Source organism: Myxocyprinus asiaticus, chromosome 47 (assembly GCF_019703515.2).
Source record: "Myxocyprinus asiaticus isolate MX2 ecotype Aquarium Trade chromosome 47, UBuf_Myxa_2, whole genome shotgun sequence".
Taxonomy (NCBI): domain Eukaryota; kingdom Metazoa; phylum Chordata; class Actinopteri; order Cypriniformes; family Catostomidae; genus Myxocyprinus; species Myxocyprinus asiaticus.
Genome location: NC_059390.1, coordinates 1,225,001 through 1,237,039, shown reverse-complemented (window position 1 = coordinate 1,237,039; position 12,039 = coordinate 1,225,001). Strand labels below are relative to the sequence as shown.

The 12,039-nt window shown below is 41.2% G+C and overlaps 1 protein-coding gene across 2 annotated transcripts in view; it reads right to left on the bottom strand.

Moving 5' to 3' along the window:
- Window positions 1-2,519: 2,519 nt before the first annotated feature.
- The window catches only part of LOC127436439 (dihydropyrimidinase-related protein 5-like), a 16,044-nt gene continuing 6,524 nt past the window's right edge, over window positions 2,520-12,039 (bottom strand). For both annotated transcript variants that reach the window (XM_051690582.1, XM_051690583.1), the window contains exons 3-13: window positions 10,944-11,102; window positions 9,940-10,119; window positions 9,683-9,751; window positions 9,547-9,591; window positions 9,380-9,455; window positions 8,815-8,971; window positions 8,496-8,637; window positions 8,259-8,401; window positions 7,950-8,157; window positions 6,586-6,754; window positions 2,520-4,541 (exon numbers count right to left, since the gene is read on the bottom strand). In XM_051690582.1, coding sequence (XP_051546542.1) covers window positions 4,456-4,541; window positions 6,586-6,754; window positions 7,950-8,157; window positions 8,259-8,401; window positions 8,496-8,637; window positions 8,815-8,971; window positions 9,380-9,455; window positions 9,547-9,591; window positions 9,683-9,751; window positions 9,940-10,119; window positions 10,944-11,102 — 1,434 coding nt within the window. In that variant the 3' untranslated portion in view covers window positions 2,520-4,455. The remainder of the gene's footprint in view (window positions 4,542-6,585; window positions 6,755-7,949; window positions 8,158-8,258; window positions 8,402-8,495; window positions 8,638-8,814; window positions 8,972-9,379; window positions 9,456-9,546; window positions 9,592-9,682; window positions 9,752-9,939; window positions 10,120-10,943; window positions 11,103-12,039) is intronic.

Sequence of the window (12,039 nt, the reverse complement as noted above, 5' to 3'; positions counted from 1 at the left end):
ATTATCACAGTCTGGGATATGTCAGTGATTAGCAACAACATTGATTTTGATGCATTATTATTTTTTGTACAGTGTCAGATTTTTTTTCTCCCCAATATGGAACGCCCAATTCCCAATGTGCTCTAAGTCCTCGTGGTGGCGTAGTGACTCGCCTCAATCCGGGTGGCGGAGAACGAATCTCAGTTTCCTCCACGTCTGAAACCGTCAATCCGCGCATCTTATCACGTGGCTTGTTGAGCGCGTTACCGCGGAGACGCTGCGCGTGTGGAGGCTTCACACTATTCTCTGCGGCATCCACACACAACTCACCACACGCCCCACCGAGAGCAAGAACCACATTATAGTGACCATGAGGAGGTTACCCCATGTGACTCTACCCTCCTTAGCAACCGGGCCAGACTGCTTATGAGACCTGGCTGGAGTCACTCAGCACACCCTGGATTCGAACTCACGACTCCAGGTGTGATAGTCAGCGTCTTTACTCGCTGAGCTACCCAGGTCCCCCTGTGCAGTGTCAGAGAAAATAAAAAAATAAACATTTCTCAATACACACAAAACACAATCTGACATCCATACCAACACACACACAATTTTAGCTGCATCATTTATTCAGTTGTCCTGCAGTGCTCTATAATACAGCAAACAGAGAATAGGGGAAAAGCTTGTATTTGCTCCATAGGCTAAACATGAGGACAATGGCGCCATCTGGTGGAAAATATTAAACATTACATTTTGAAGCCAGGGCTCTGGAATGAAAGCATAATATCATAGAATTCATGATTTTATGCTTTAATGGCACTGGGATCAAATATTGCAGTTTTAATGGGTTTCAATGAAGATGAACCTTCGCCCCAGTCTGAGGTCCAGAGCGCTCTGGAGCAGGTTTTCATCAAGGATGTCTCTGTACATTGCTGCATTCATCTTTCCCTCGATCCTGACTAGTCTCCCAGTTCCTGCTGCTGAAAAACATCCCCACAGCATGATGCTGCCACCACCATGCTTCACTGTAGGGATGGTATTGGCCAGGTGATGAGCGGTGCCTGGTTTCCTCCAGACATGACGCTTGCCATTCAGGCCAAAGAGTTCAATCTTTGTTTCTCATGGTCTGAGAGTCCTTCAGGTGCCTTTTGGCAAACTCCAGGCGGACTGTCATGTGCCTTTTACTGAGGAGTGTCTTCCGTCTGGCCACTCTACCATACAGGCCTGATTGGTGGAGTGCTGCAGAGATGGTTGTTCTTCTGGAAGGTTCTCCTCTCTCCACAGAGAAACGCTGGAGCTCTGTCAGAGTGACCATTGGGTTCTTGGTCACCTCCATGATGAAGGCCCTTCTCCCCCGATCGCTCAGTTTGGCCAGGCGGCCAGCTCTAGGAAGAGTCCTGGTGGTTCCAAACTTCTTCCATTTACGGATGATGGAGGCTACTGTGCTCATTGGGACCTTCAATGCTGCAGACATTTTTCTGTACCCTTCCCCAGATCTGTGCCTCGATACAATCCTGTCTCAGAGGTCTACAGACAATTCCTTGGACTTCATGGCTTGGTTTGTGCTCTGACATGCACTGTTAACTGTGGGACCTTATATAGACAGGTGTGTGTCTTTCCAAATCATGTCCAATCAACTGAATTTACCACAGGTGGACTCCAATCAAGTTGTAGAAACATCTCAAGGATGATCAGTGGAAACAGGATGCACCTGAGCTCAATTTTGAGTGTCATGGCAAAGGCTGTGAATACTTTCCGGATGCACTGTATTATTGGAACTGAGGTTGAAATATCAAAATACACACCTTTGGCAAAATTTATGCCGTTGGCATTAACACAGCCAAAATGATCGATAAAACCAAAATGAAAAAGACAAAAATGTCCCGAAGGTCGCACAAGGGTTAATTTGTATTGATACTGAGTATTAGTATGCACACGATTGATTTCGTTGTTAGTTTATATATTTACATTAGACTGCACTTTTATTTCAATTTGTCTCACTATAAATATTAATTGCTCCTAACTTTAAGCTGTTCATGAAAAGGAGTGGAAAACATTTAAAACACTTATATAGTTTTAAAAATGTATGTTTTTAAATAACGTTCCAGCACTTCTGTTCTAAGCTAACATTTGTCACAGCTTTATGCTTGTAAATTACGTTAAATAAAATAAATAAATAAATATAATAAATATAAATAAACATATTCCTTTAATGGTAGATTTATTGGTTCAGTTTTTTCATTGTTGCAATCCTAGTAGTATATTTTGTTTTTTCTGCTGAGCTCATCAGCACCTACAGACTGTTGCATTTTCAGCACTTCTTTATATCTAGAAATATCTCCTCTAGAAAGTCACAATTAAAATGGTAACAGACTGAGTTAAATATTTATCAATTCTGGGAAAAATATACACTGGCAAAATGATGCAAACTGATGTTGTGCAACTTAATCTGTTGCTGTCTTCCAAATGCATTAAAATTAAATGTTAAAATGTTTCAAAACTTAAAATAATAAATGAAGCAACATTATTTTATTTATGATTTTTTTTATTATTATTATTTTTGCACTTATCCATGTCATAACAGAACAAGCCGTCACGTTCAGGACCAACTACAAACACAAAATCACAAACCGATTCACAGTGCTTTTTTTCTGAGAAGAAAGATAAAAAAAACAAAACAAGAACTGCAATGAAAATTCTTTGTTTAAAAAACAGCACCAATTAAATCAACCTCAGCTCATGCTTGAATTCAGAGCACAGGTGACAAGAAATATAACAGCCAATAAACACAAATGATATATTCTAAACATGGAATAAGACTTATAAAGGGCTTATGAACAGGGATAAATCAGTGTGATTAGTTAATAAAAAATAAAATAGTTTCCATCAAAATACCATTGTTATTATTCAAGGTTCCCACACCTTTTGACCAATGACTTTTCCAGACGTATTTGTTGTTTCAGAACAATTTCTAGACGATTAAATATTTCTGAGTGCAACTAAAAATATTTACATTTACTATAGAAATTTCCATGACTTATTTTGCCATCAAAATTATATAAATTACTTTTTAATGCCAAGGGATCACAATTTTAAAATTCCTAAATATTTACCATGGAAACTCTGAATGTTATTATTGTCAAATAATAAATGAATATGTGATCTCCTTCAACCTTCAAAAAATAAATATGAATTTCAAGATTTACGGCATAAAATTGAATTGTGTAATGTTTAGCAAATTATAATAAAAAACTAAATATTTTACATTTATTAATTTAATATTGTTAAAAATTACACAGTCCAATTTGATGGAATGAATTAATTTTTTGTTATGCATAAATCTTAAAAATAAGTATATATATTATATTATTTATTTATTTAATTTTATTTGTTTTAGTGAAACTTGCAAGAACTTTTCAGAATCATTCTGTCAATTTTTTTAAATTTCTTTATTGATGAAGTTCATTTCTTGGTTAGTAGTGACCAATTTTCCAGTTTTATTGTAGAAATGGCAATAGCTGTAGTAACTCCGGTATTTTGGTTTTATTTCTTTAAGAGGAGACCAGATCTCAAGCTCATTAAATAATATTTCCTTCACGCTGAGGTCATAAAGACTTCATCAATTAACTAAAATCAGATCGTGTAAAATAATGATTAGATATCTATCTGTGTGTCGATGATTATATTTAGAAGGATGTGTGAGCAGTAATTTAAACAGTGTAAAGTTAACCCGCTGTATTAATTGATATTAATTCCCAATCTCTCTCTTTTGAATGACATGATTGACCGGTGAGGATAAAATCACGATGCATCAGATACGTCATCACCACACAGGCCATCATAACTAACAACAAATTATGTTCTATAAATATATATAAAATACAGATATTCCACAGACACTTTGTTCATAACTGGCATTATCACCACAAACACAAGCACCGACAACAGATACTGTATGTGCTCAACTTCAACACGCGTGTGAGATTTCAAGAAGGGCAGGTGCATGTGTGACGTCACAGTTCACATGTTTCTCCGGCACAGATGCATATAAAGCAGGTAACACACAGACTGTGCTGTGTAGATACAGGTCTCCTCTAATGTATGGACTTTAAAGTGGTTCAGACTTCAAATTTAGCGAGCTCATTACATTGTCACTAATAACACTTAGGTAATAAAACTGATCTTTCTTTTTGGCAATATCACGAACTGTGCATTTAGGCATTAGCCTTTAGTTGAAGTGTTTTTTTTTTTAAGATCAAGAGAAACATAAATGGAGTCAAGTGTGTCCAAACTTTTAACTGGTATAGTGTGTGAACACTCTGTAATGTGGCACAGTTTCAGTTTAGTTTGGCACTTTGGATGTGAATCTGATTATCTCATGTAACAGTGTTGTGATTCATTTACTACAAACATCACATGTGTAGAGACATAAAGGGGGTCAGTGGAGCCTGTATGAACTGTCTGTGGTTTCCACGGTTACCAGATGCCACTGGAGCGGCCACCGGGGGGCGCAAGGATTCGAGCAGAGGACCTTTTAGGAATGTGGTCATCCACTTGAGCGCCTGAGGAGAAACATCACAAACCCACAATCCTCAGTACAGAATTCAGTGAGACAATCGATTACCCTCTCTTATTTTTCAAAAGCTGAGAGGAAAACAACTCACGTGTTTGCAGTCTAGTAGGAACATGTTCAGACTGATACTTCAAAGGTTACAGGTTTATTCTCAGGTAAGATGGAGAGTTACAGGCTGATTTGGGAAGAATTTCAGTCACTTTGGATCTGTTTGTCATGCTTAACCCTTGTGCGACCTTTGGGACATTTTTGTCTTTTTCATTTGTTTTTTCGATCATTTTGGCTGTGTTAATGCCAAAAGCATCAATTTAGTTAAAGGTGTGTATTTTGGGGGGAATTTTGATATTTCAACCTCAGTTCCTATAATACATCTATAATACACAAAATAGTTACACTCAGAACCTTCAGGACAAAAATGTCCCCATTGAAACCCATTAAAACGGCAATATTTGATCCCAGTGCCATTAAAGCATAAAATCATGAATTCTATGATATTATGCTTTCATTCCGGAGCACTGGCTTCAAAATGTACATTTTTAATATTTTCCACCAGATGGCGCCATTTTTCTCATGTTTGGCCTATGGAGCAAATACAAGCTTTTCCCCTATTCTCTGTTTGCTGTATTATAGGACTGCAGGACTAATTGAATAAATGATGCAGCTAAAATTGTGTGGGTGCATAGATGTCAAAGTGTGTTTTGTATGTGTGTATTGAGAAATTTGCGTGTATGTGTGTGTGTAAAAAACAACAGTGGCATTATATAAATAAGCTGGCATTTAAAGGGTTAAAATCCTGAAAATTAATGAATATTTGGTAGTTATGATCAGGACGGATGTAGGTTAAAAAAATTAACTAATTAAAAGTGGAAAATAATATTAATATATAATATTATTATGGCAGACATTTTTGTCCTCTGAGGACCTCTGAGTAACTTTTTTTTATTGACGCACAAGGGTTAAAATGCCATTTCTCGTTTTCCTTCAACCGAGAAAATAGGCCAAAATATCTCGCGGAAATTCGCTAAAAATAAATACATAAAATAATGAATTATAATTATAAAATTATTCTTTTAATGAATAAAAAATTCTAATAAATTTATATTATTATAAATTATTATAAAAGTATTTTATAGTTGTTTACTCGCCCCCACGTCATTCAAAACATGTTAAGGAGAATGACAGCCTCAGTCACCATTCGCTTTTATTGTATGGAAAAAAGCCGTAATGAGAGTGAACGGTGACTGATACTAACATACTGACCACGTTTACATGCACTTAAGTAAACGGTTTATTCTAGGGTTTTTGCAGAAAGCAGCGTTCTGAAACATCCTGTTGACAAGATTGGCGGATTCCTTCCCGGAGAATTCGGCTTAATGTGGTCATGTAAACGTATTAGCGTCATTCTTACAGGCTTTTGAGGAGGGCACATGTGCATGAACAGACCGGATAACAAACGTCATCATATCAGTAAGTCAACACAATGGAAAGAATTAAACATTTCTGAGTGTATCGTGATAAAAGGAAAAATTATATAGAAAGCAATATTATTGCGTAGCCTACATTTAAAATTACATTTGGGGCTACAGTCAAAACATTCGGGGCTGAAGCCCCGGAACAATGACCTGGCGACGCCGCTGCTGTCCCTCATGTTCGTGTATATGCGATTCTACATCTACATGCGGGAATCCCCAGAGTTTGACGTATTGCAGCGCAATTCTGCTGCAGGTCGCAATAGAAAGTGAAGGAAACAAACACAGCAACAACTCTGAAATATCTGGAAATAAAGTAGCGAAGTCTTCCTCGGATCACATGTTTTTATTTACTCATGTATCACAGGGAAATTACATTGCCATGGAGAAAGCTGCTTACTGACTGAACCGCATGCATACGGGAGTAAAGACTGCACCCCGAACACAGTGCATGTAAATGTGAACCAGCCTTAAAGGGCTTTCTGATGTCCGAGTAAACGAGCTAGAAGTCTCGTTGAACCTTGTCGAAGTCTGTGAGAGCATAATGCAGTCAAACACACACACCTGACAGACTGAAGCTGGACTCGTGCAGGTCTCGCATGCCTCCGTGTCTGGTGGTCGCCCGCATGGGAACGTCACCCTCCGGGGGGGCGGAGTCCTTCTTGCCAGAGTTGGCTACCATAGCAATGTCCCCCGAGTATGGAGCCCTATCCACCCCTCGCAGGGTCTGAGTCTGACAGATGACAAGGGAGTATTAACTACTCAATCATCTACACTTCTAGTCAAACGTCTGCACAACTTAAAAGTAAGCCTGCAGAATCTTGACAAAGAGTGGCAACTTTGGAGAAGCTCAAATTGTACAAAATTCACCTCTCAGTTTAGATGACTATTATTCTGTTATACTAATATTCTAAAATACTAAAGAACTGGTAGATTCAAACTTTTCACCATCACAATATAATGACGATAGTGCTGTCATGATTATGAAATTTGGCTGACGATTAATTGTCAAACAAATAATTGCGATTATGACGATTATTTGTCTGTTTAGGAGCTTTCGCGATTAATTGTCATATTTCTTTAGGTACACGTGTGCTTCATACATCAACACTGCACGAATAAACCCACAATGACCAAGCGCCTCTCTAGAGCTGGGGAGGGGGACAAGGGGACGGAAAAACAAAAACAAAACAAAGAGGAGAGGGAAAGTGCAAGGCAGAGTGACAGTGAGAGAGAGAGAGAGGAGAGAGATAAACTTGCTCGCCGGTTCCCAGACACGCCGTCGCCTGGTCCTCGATCACTCATCCACCCTCTGGGGACGACAGCCGCTCCTCCCTTGGTGGATGGAATGCCCCTCCGCGTTTTGGCGGCTGGTAGGGAGCCTCTCCGCCCCTGTCAGCGGCTCCACCGCTCCAGGCGGCCGGCAGCCAGTCCCTCCTCCCCTCGCAGACGGCGGTAGTTCCTCCGCGTCCAGGCGACCGGCAGCAACTCCTCCGTCCCCCGGCGGACAGCCGCGGCTGCTCCTTTGGGCGTACGGCAGTGGCGAGGACTCCACGACAGCGCATCCCTCCTACTTCCCGGGCTTTGGCACCAATTTTAACAAGGTTAAAAATGGGAAAGGAGGAGGCGGGAACCGGCTGAACGGTCACAATAATATTTAATAAAACAAAAAGACACACAACACAATCACGGCAGCTGCATGTGGCTCTCTCTCTCTCGAACTGCCGCATCCCGCTGCATTTATCCCTCTCCCTCTGAGGGCCAGCGTGCATAGTCATGGCCCAGCCCCGCCCTCCTCCTCATCACAACCACGATCAGACGATAATTTAATAATCGCAACAGGACTAAATGATGAGTTATGAAGGTGTGTGTGATTGTGTTTTGCTACAATTTTTTTTTAAATGACTTATAAGTGGACAGTGTTTCACCTTTTCTCTCTGCAGTATCTTCTTGTACAAAAAATCGGGGAATGCTCGGAGAGGGCAGAACTTTCCGGAACCCTCGGCGCACATGAACACACCGTTCTCACACACCAGACGACCACGGCTGATGGTTACCAGGGGAACGCCGTGACAGCGCTGGTTCTCATACAGGTTGAAGTCTCCACCCTGAACGTGAGAGCTGGCAGAGATGGTCCTGCAGAAGGACAGAGTTGTATGAGTGTGTGTGTGTTGATTATAATGGGCGGGGTTTAGCTGGTGTCTCTAATTGGTCAGGTACGCCCATGTGTTTGTTACTTGGTAGTGTCTGGATCCCACACCACCACATCAGCATCCGCTCCTGGAATGATGCGTCCCTTCCGCGGGTACAGATTATAGATTTTAGCAGGGTTAGAGCTCGTCACGGCCACAAAACCATTCTCATCCATCTTACCGCCGACCTGAGGGGCAGAAGACCAATGAGAGTGTCTGAATGTGTTTGTGCATTCACTGTACTCGGTTGTCAAGAGGAAACAGAAGTGTTGTGTGTCGTACCACTCCTCTCTCCCAGATAACACTCATGCGATCCTCCACGCCTGCCGCTCCGTGAGGAATCTTGGTGAAGTCTTCTTTCCCCATCGCCTTCTGCTTAGTGCTCAATGCTCGGTGATCTGACGCAACCACGTTTATGATGTCACTGAGTACACAGGAAAGGCATCATCGTACACTCACATGTCAGAAACAGGACAGAAGATGTCATTTCCTGCCAAACTGATGACATGACATGGATGATGAACGAAAGAACGTATGACAGATTGAGATGGGCGGGGCTACTAAATGATTTGCTGATGACTCTTGTGTGATTGGTGCGTACTTGCCCAGCAGGCCCATGAGGTAGTCGGGTGTGTTGGGGTCGAGGCGTAGGGGCGGAGCTATGACGTGAGCGGCGGCGTGAGCCCAGTCCTGATGATAATAGTGCATCCCGCTCAACACAGAGTGAGCTAATGTAGTCTCCGCATGAACCACCTTACCTGCACACAGTCAAGATAGTACAGTAAGCTTTAAAACAACTTTAAAAAGGAAAAATACAAATAATTTGGTTGCTTAGGAGACCTGGCTGGAGACACTCAGCATGCCCTAGATTCAAACTCACGACTCCAAGGGTGGTAGTCAGCGTCTTTACTCTCTGAACTACCCAGGCCCCCCAAGGTTGCTTTCTTTTTAGACTAGTCGACTCCAAAATTTTCTTTAAACATCAGTGAAATTAGTCGTTCTGCACATCCCTAATCGTGACATCTTTTAGTACCGACTTGGTGCCGAAGTATTGGTACTTTTGATATCACTAGCTTGAACATTCTACTAAACATCTCCTTTTGTGTTCCATGAAAAACAAAAAATCGTGTGTCAAGCAACACAAGGGTGAATAAATTATAACTCACCTTGCATCCTGGCAGTAGCGATGACATCAGCCGCAGAAATGCTGGACACATTCACAAAATACACTGGACAGTGAGCCTGCAATGAACAACAACATACTGTATGAGTCTCACACACACACACACACTCACACACTCTCTCTCTTTCTCTCTGTCTATATTGTTCTCACCCTGTTGGCGATGGTTATGGCTCGGTTTGTAGCCTCTGCTTCCAACTACAGATACAGACAGACAAATATCAGTTATAACACGGTCAAACACAGACCTCAAATCAAATGGAAACACTTGAAACAATCTCTCTTTTACCTCCTCTGGTCGACTGATCTCCATACCCTCAGGACCACTGATGCCCAAATCTAATGCTTCTTTTGCACCCTAAACAAATACACACAATAAACACTTTAATTAATACACTGCTAAAAACTATGTGCCAATAGGGTAAGTTCAAATAAACTTGTTTTCCCAATTAATGAAAATATTTTTCTTGTCCACGTGTGTTTCTGACTTGACAAAGGTTTGACTAATGTGTGTGTGTGTGTGTGTGTGTGTGCTCGTTCTCTGACCTCGACCACCAGTTCTCCATTCTCAGCGTGGACACGAGCGACGGCTCCGATGTCTTTACAGGTGTTCAGCGCCTGATACAGCTCAGAGTCCTTCAACATCATCAGATCTTTATATGCCATAAACATCTGGAAAGAGTTCACACCCTTCTCACCCACTAACACCTCCATCTCCCTGCGCACCTGACACCACAAATATCACAACAGAAATCAAGAGACATGATAGACAGACAGACAGACAGATAAATAGATAGATAGATTGATTGATTGATTAATAGACAGAGAGAGCCAGACTGTCAGATAGATAAACAGATAGAGATAGACAGACAGAGACAGACCAACATAGACAGACACACAGACAGACAGACACACAGACCGACACACAGACAGACAGAGATCGACAGATAGAGACAGACAGACAGACAGAGATAGACAGACAGACAGACAGAGAGACAGACAGACACACACACACAGACAGATAGATAGACAGAGATAGACAGACAGACCAACAGAGATACACAGACAGATAGATAGACAGACAGATAGAGATAGACAGACAGTCATTTAGAGACAGACAGAGATAGACAGACAGACAGAGACAGACAGACAGACCAACAGAAATAGACAGACAGACAGAGATAGACAGACAGACATATAGAGTCTGACAGACAGACACACACACACACACACAGACATACAGAGATAGACAGACAGACAGAGACAGACAGACAGACAGATAGAGACAGACAGACAGACAGACAGATAGAGATAGACAGACAGACATATAGAGTCTGACAGATAGACAGATAAATAGAGATAGAGAGACAGATAGAGATAGACAGACAGAGACAGACAGACAGATAAATAGGGATAGAGAGACAGACAGACAGACAGACAGAGAAAGATAGACAGACAGACCGATATAGACAGACAGATAGATACACAGACAGACAGACAGACAGACAGACAGATAGATAGAAAATGTTACAGTATAAACAAAACAGTACCTTTGGTCCCCACCAGGTGACGCCCACGTGCAGGGCGTAATCACAGCAGGCTTTAGCATCAGCGTGAGTGCGACACTTCTCATACGCTTCAAGTAGAGACGTATCTTTCTCTGGAAGCACGTGAGCCATCACCATAGTAGTGCCACCCAACAGCGCCGCCTACAGGAACAGACAGCAACTAATGTGAACAAATGTGATGCTCATAGGACAGGACACTATGTATTACAGTGTGTATGTGTGTGTGTGACAATAGGTCAAAGGTGTGCGATTAGCATATGACAATCCTGAGTCAGAGAAGGACATAGTGAAATGCTGAATACACTGAAGACCTTATTCATGCTAGCGCCATCTTTGATTTTTAATGGGAACGACAATGAGGCTCTTCAATGGCACGAACGGTATAAAGCTATTTAAAGCTCCTAGATCACTTCTGATTTTCTGGAGTTCTTTATATACTGAATGCTCTTGGACAGATATTTGATCAATGTTTTGTGCATGGAATGATCCAAAAACCACTTTAAACTGCAGTACAGCCCATTGAAGAGACTGTACGTCTATCCCTCACAGCCTCGTTGTCAAAGATGGTGCTAGTGTGAAAAAGGTCTATATGTGTGTGAGAGGCTATGTCTAATCCTAACCCTGGGCTCTATAAATACAGTGCAGGAGTCAAATGGACTACTCTTCAAATTTCTGTGTTTGTGTTCCAGAGAAAATAATTACAGTATACAGGTTTGAAACAACATGAGGGTGAGTAAATAATAAGAGAATTTTCATTTTTGGGTGAACTATTCCCCCAATCTGTCTTTCCTGTGCTATCATTGGCTTTGGTGTGAGCAGGCCTTTTTCTAGAAAACACAGTGATGCCAACCATTACCACGGTAACAGGGTTTCTATAGAAACAGGACGGTCAGGGGGTGAGTCTAATTTAGTAAGACAGAGGAAGATAAAAAGTGTGTATGTGTGTGAGTGTGAGTGGTTTTGACACAATGGTCTGTAGCACAAACAATTTGATGAGAAATGTTTGAGCTCATATTGAGATCTCTGGATTTTCTTTTTTTTTTTTTTTTTTTCAATTTGGAATGCCCAATTCCCAATG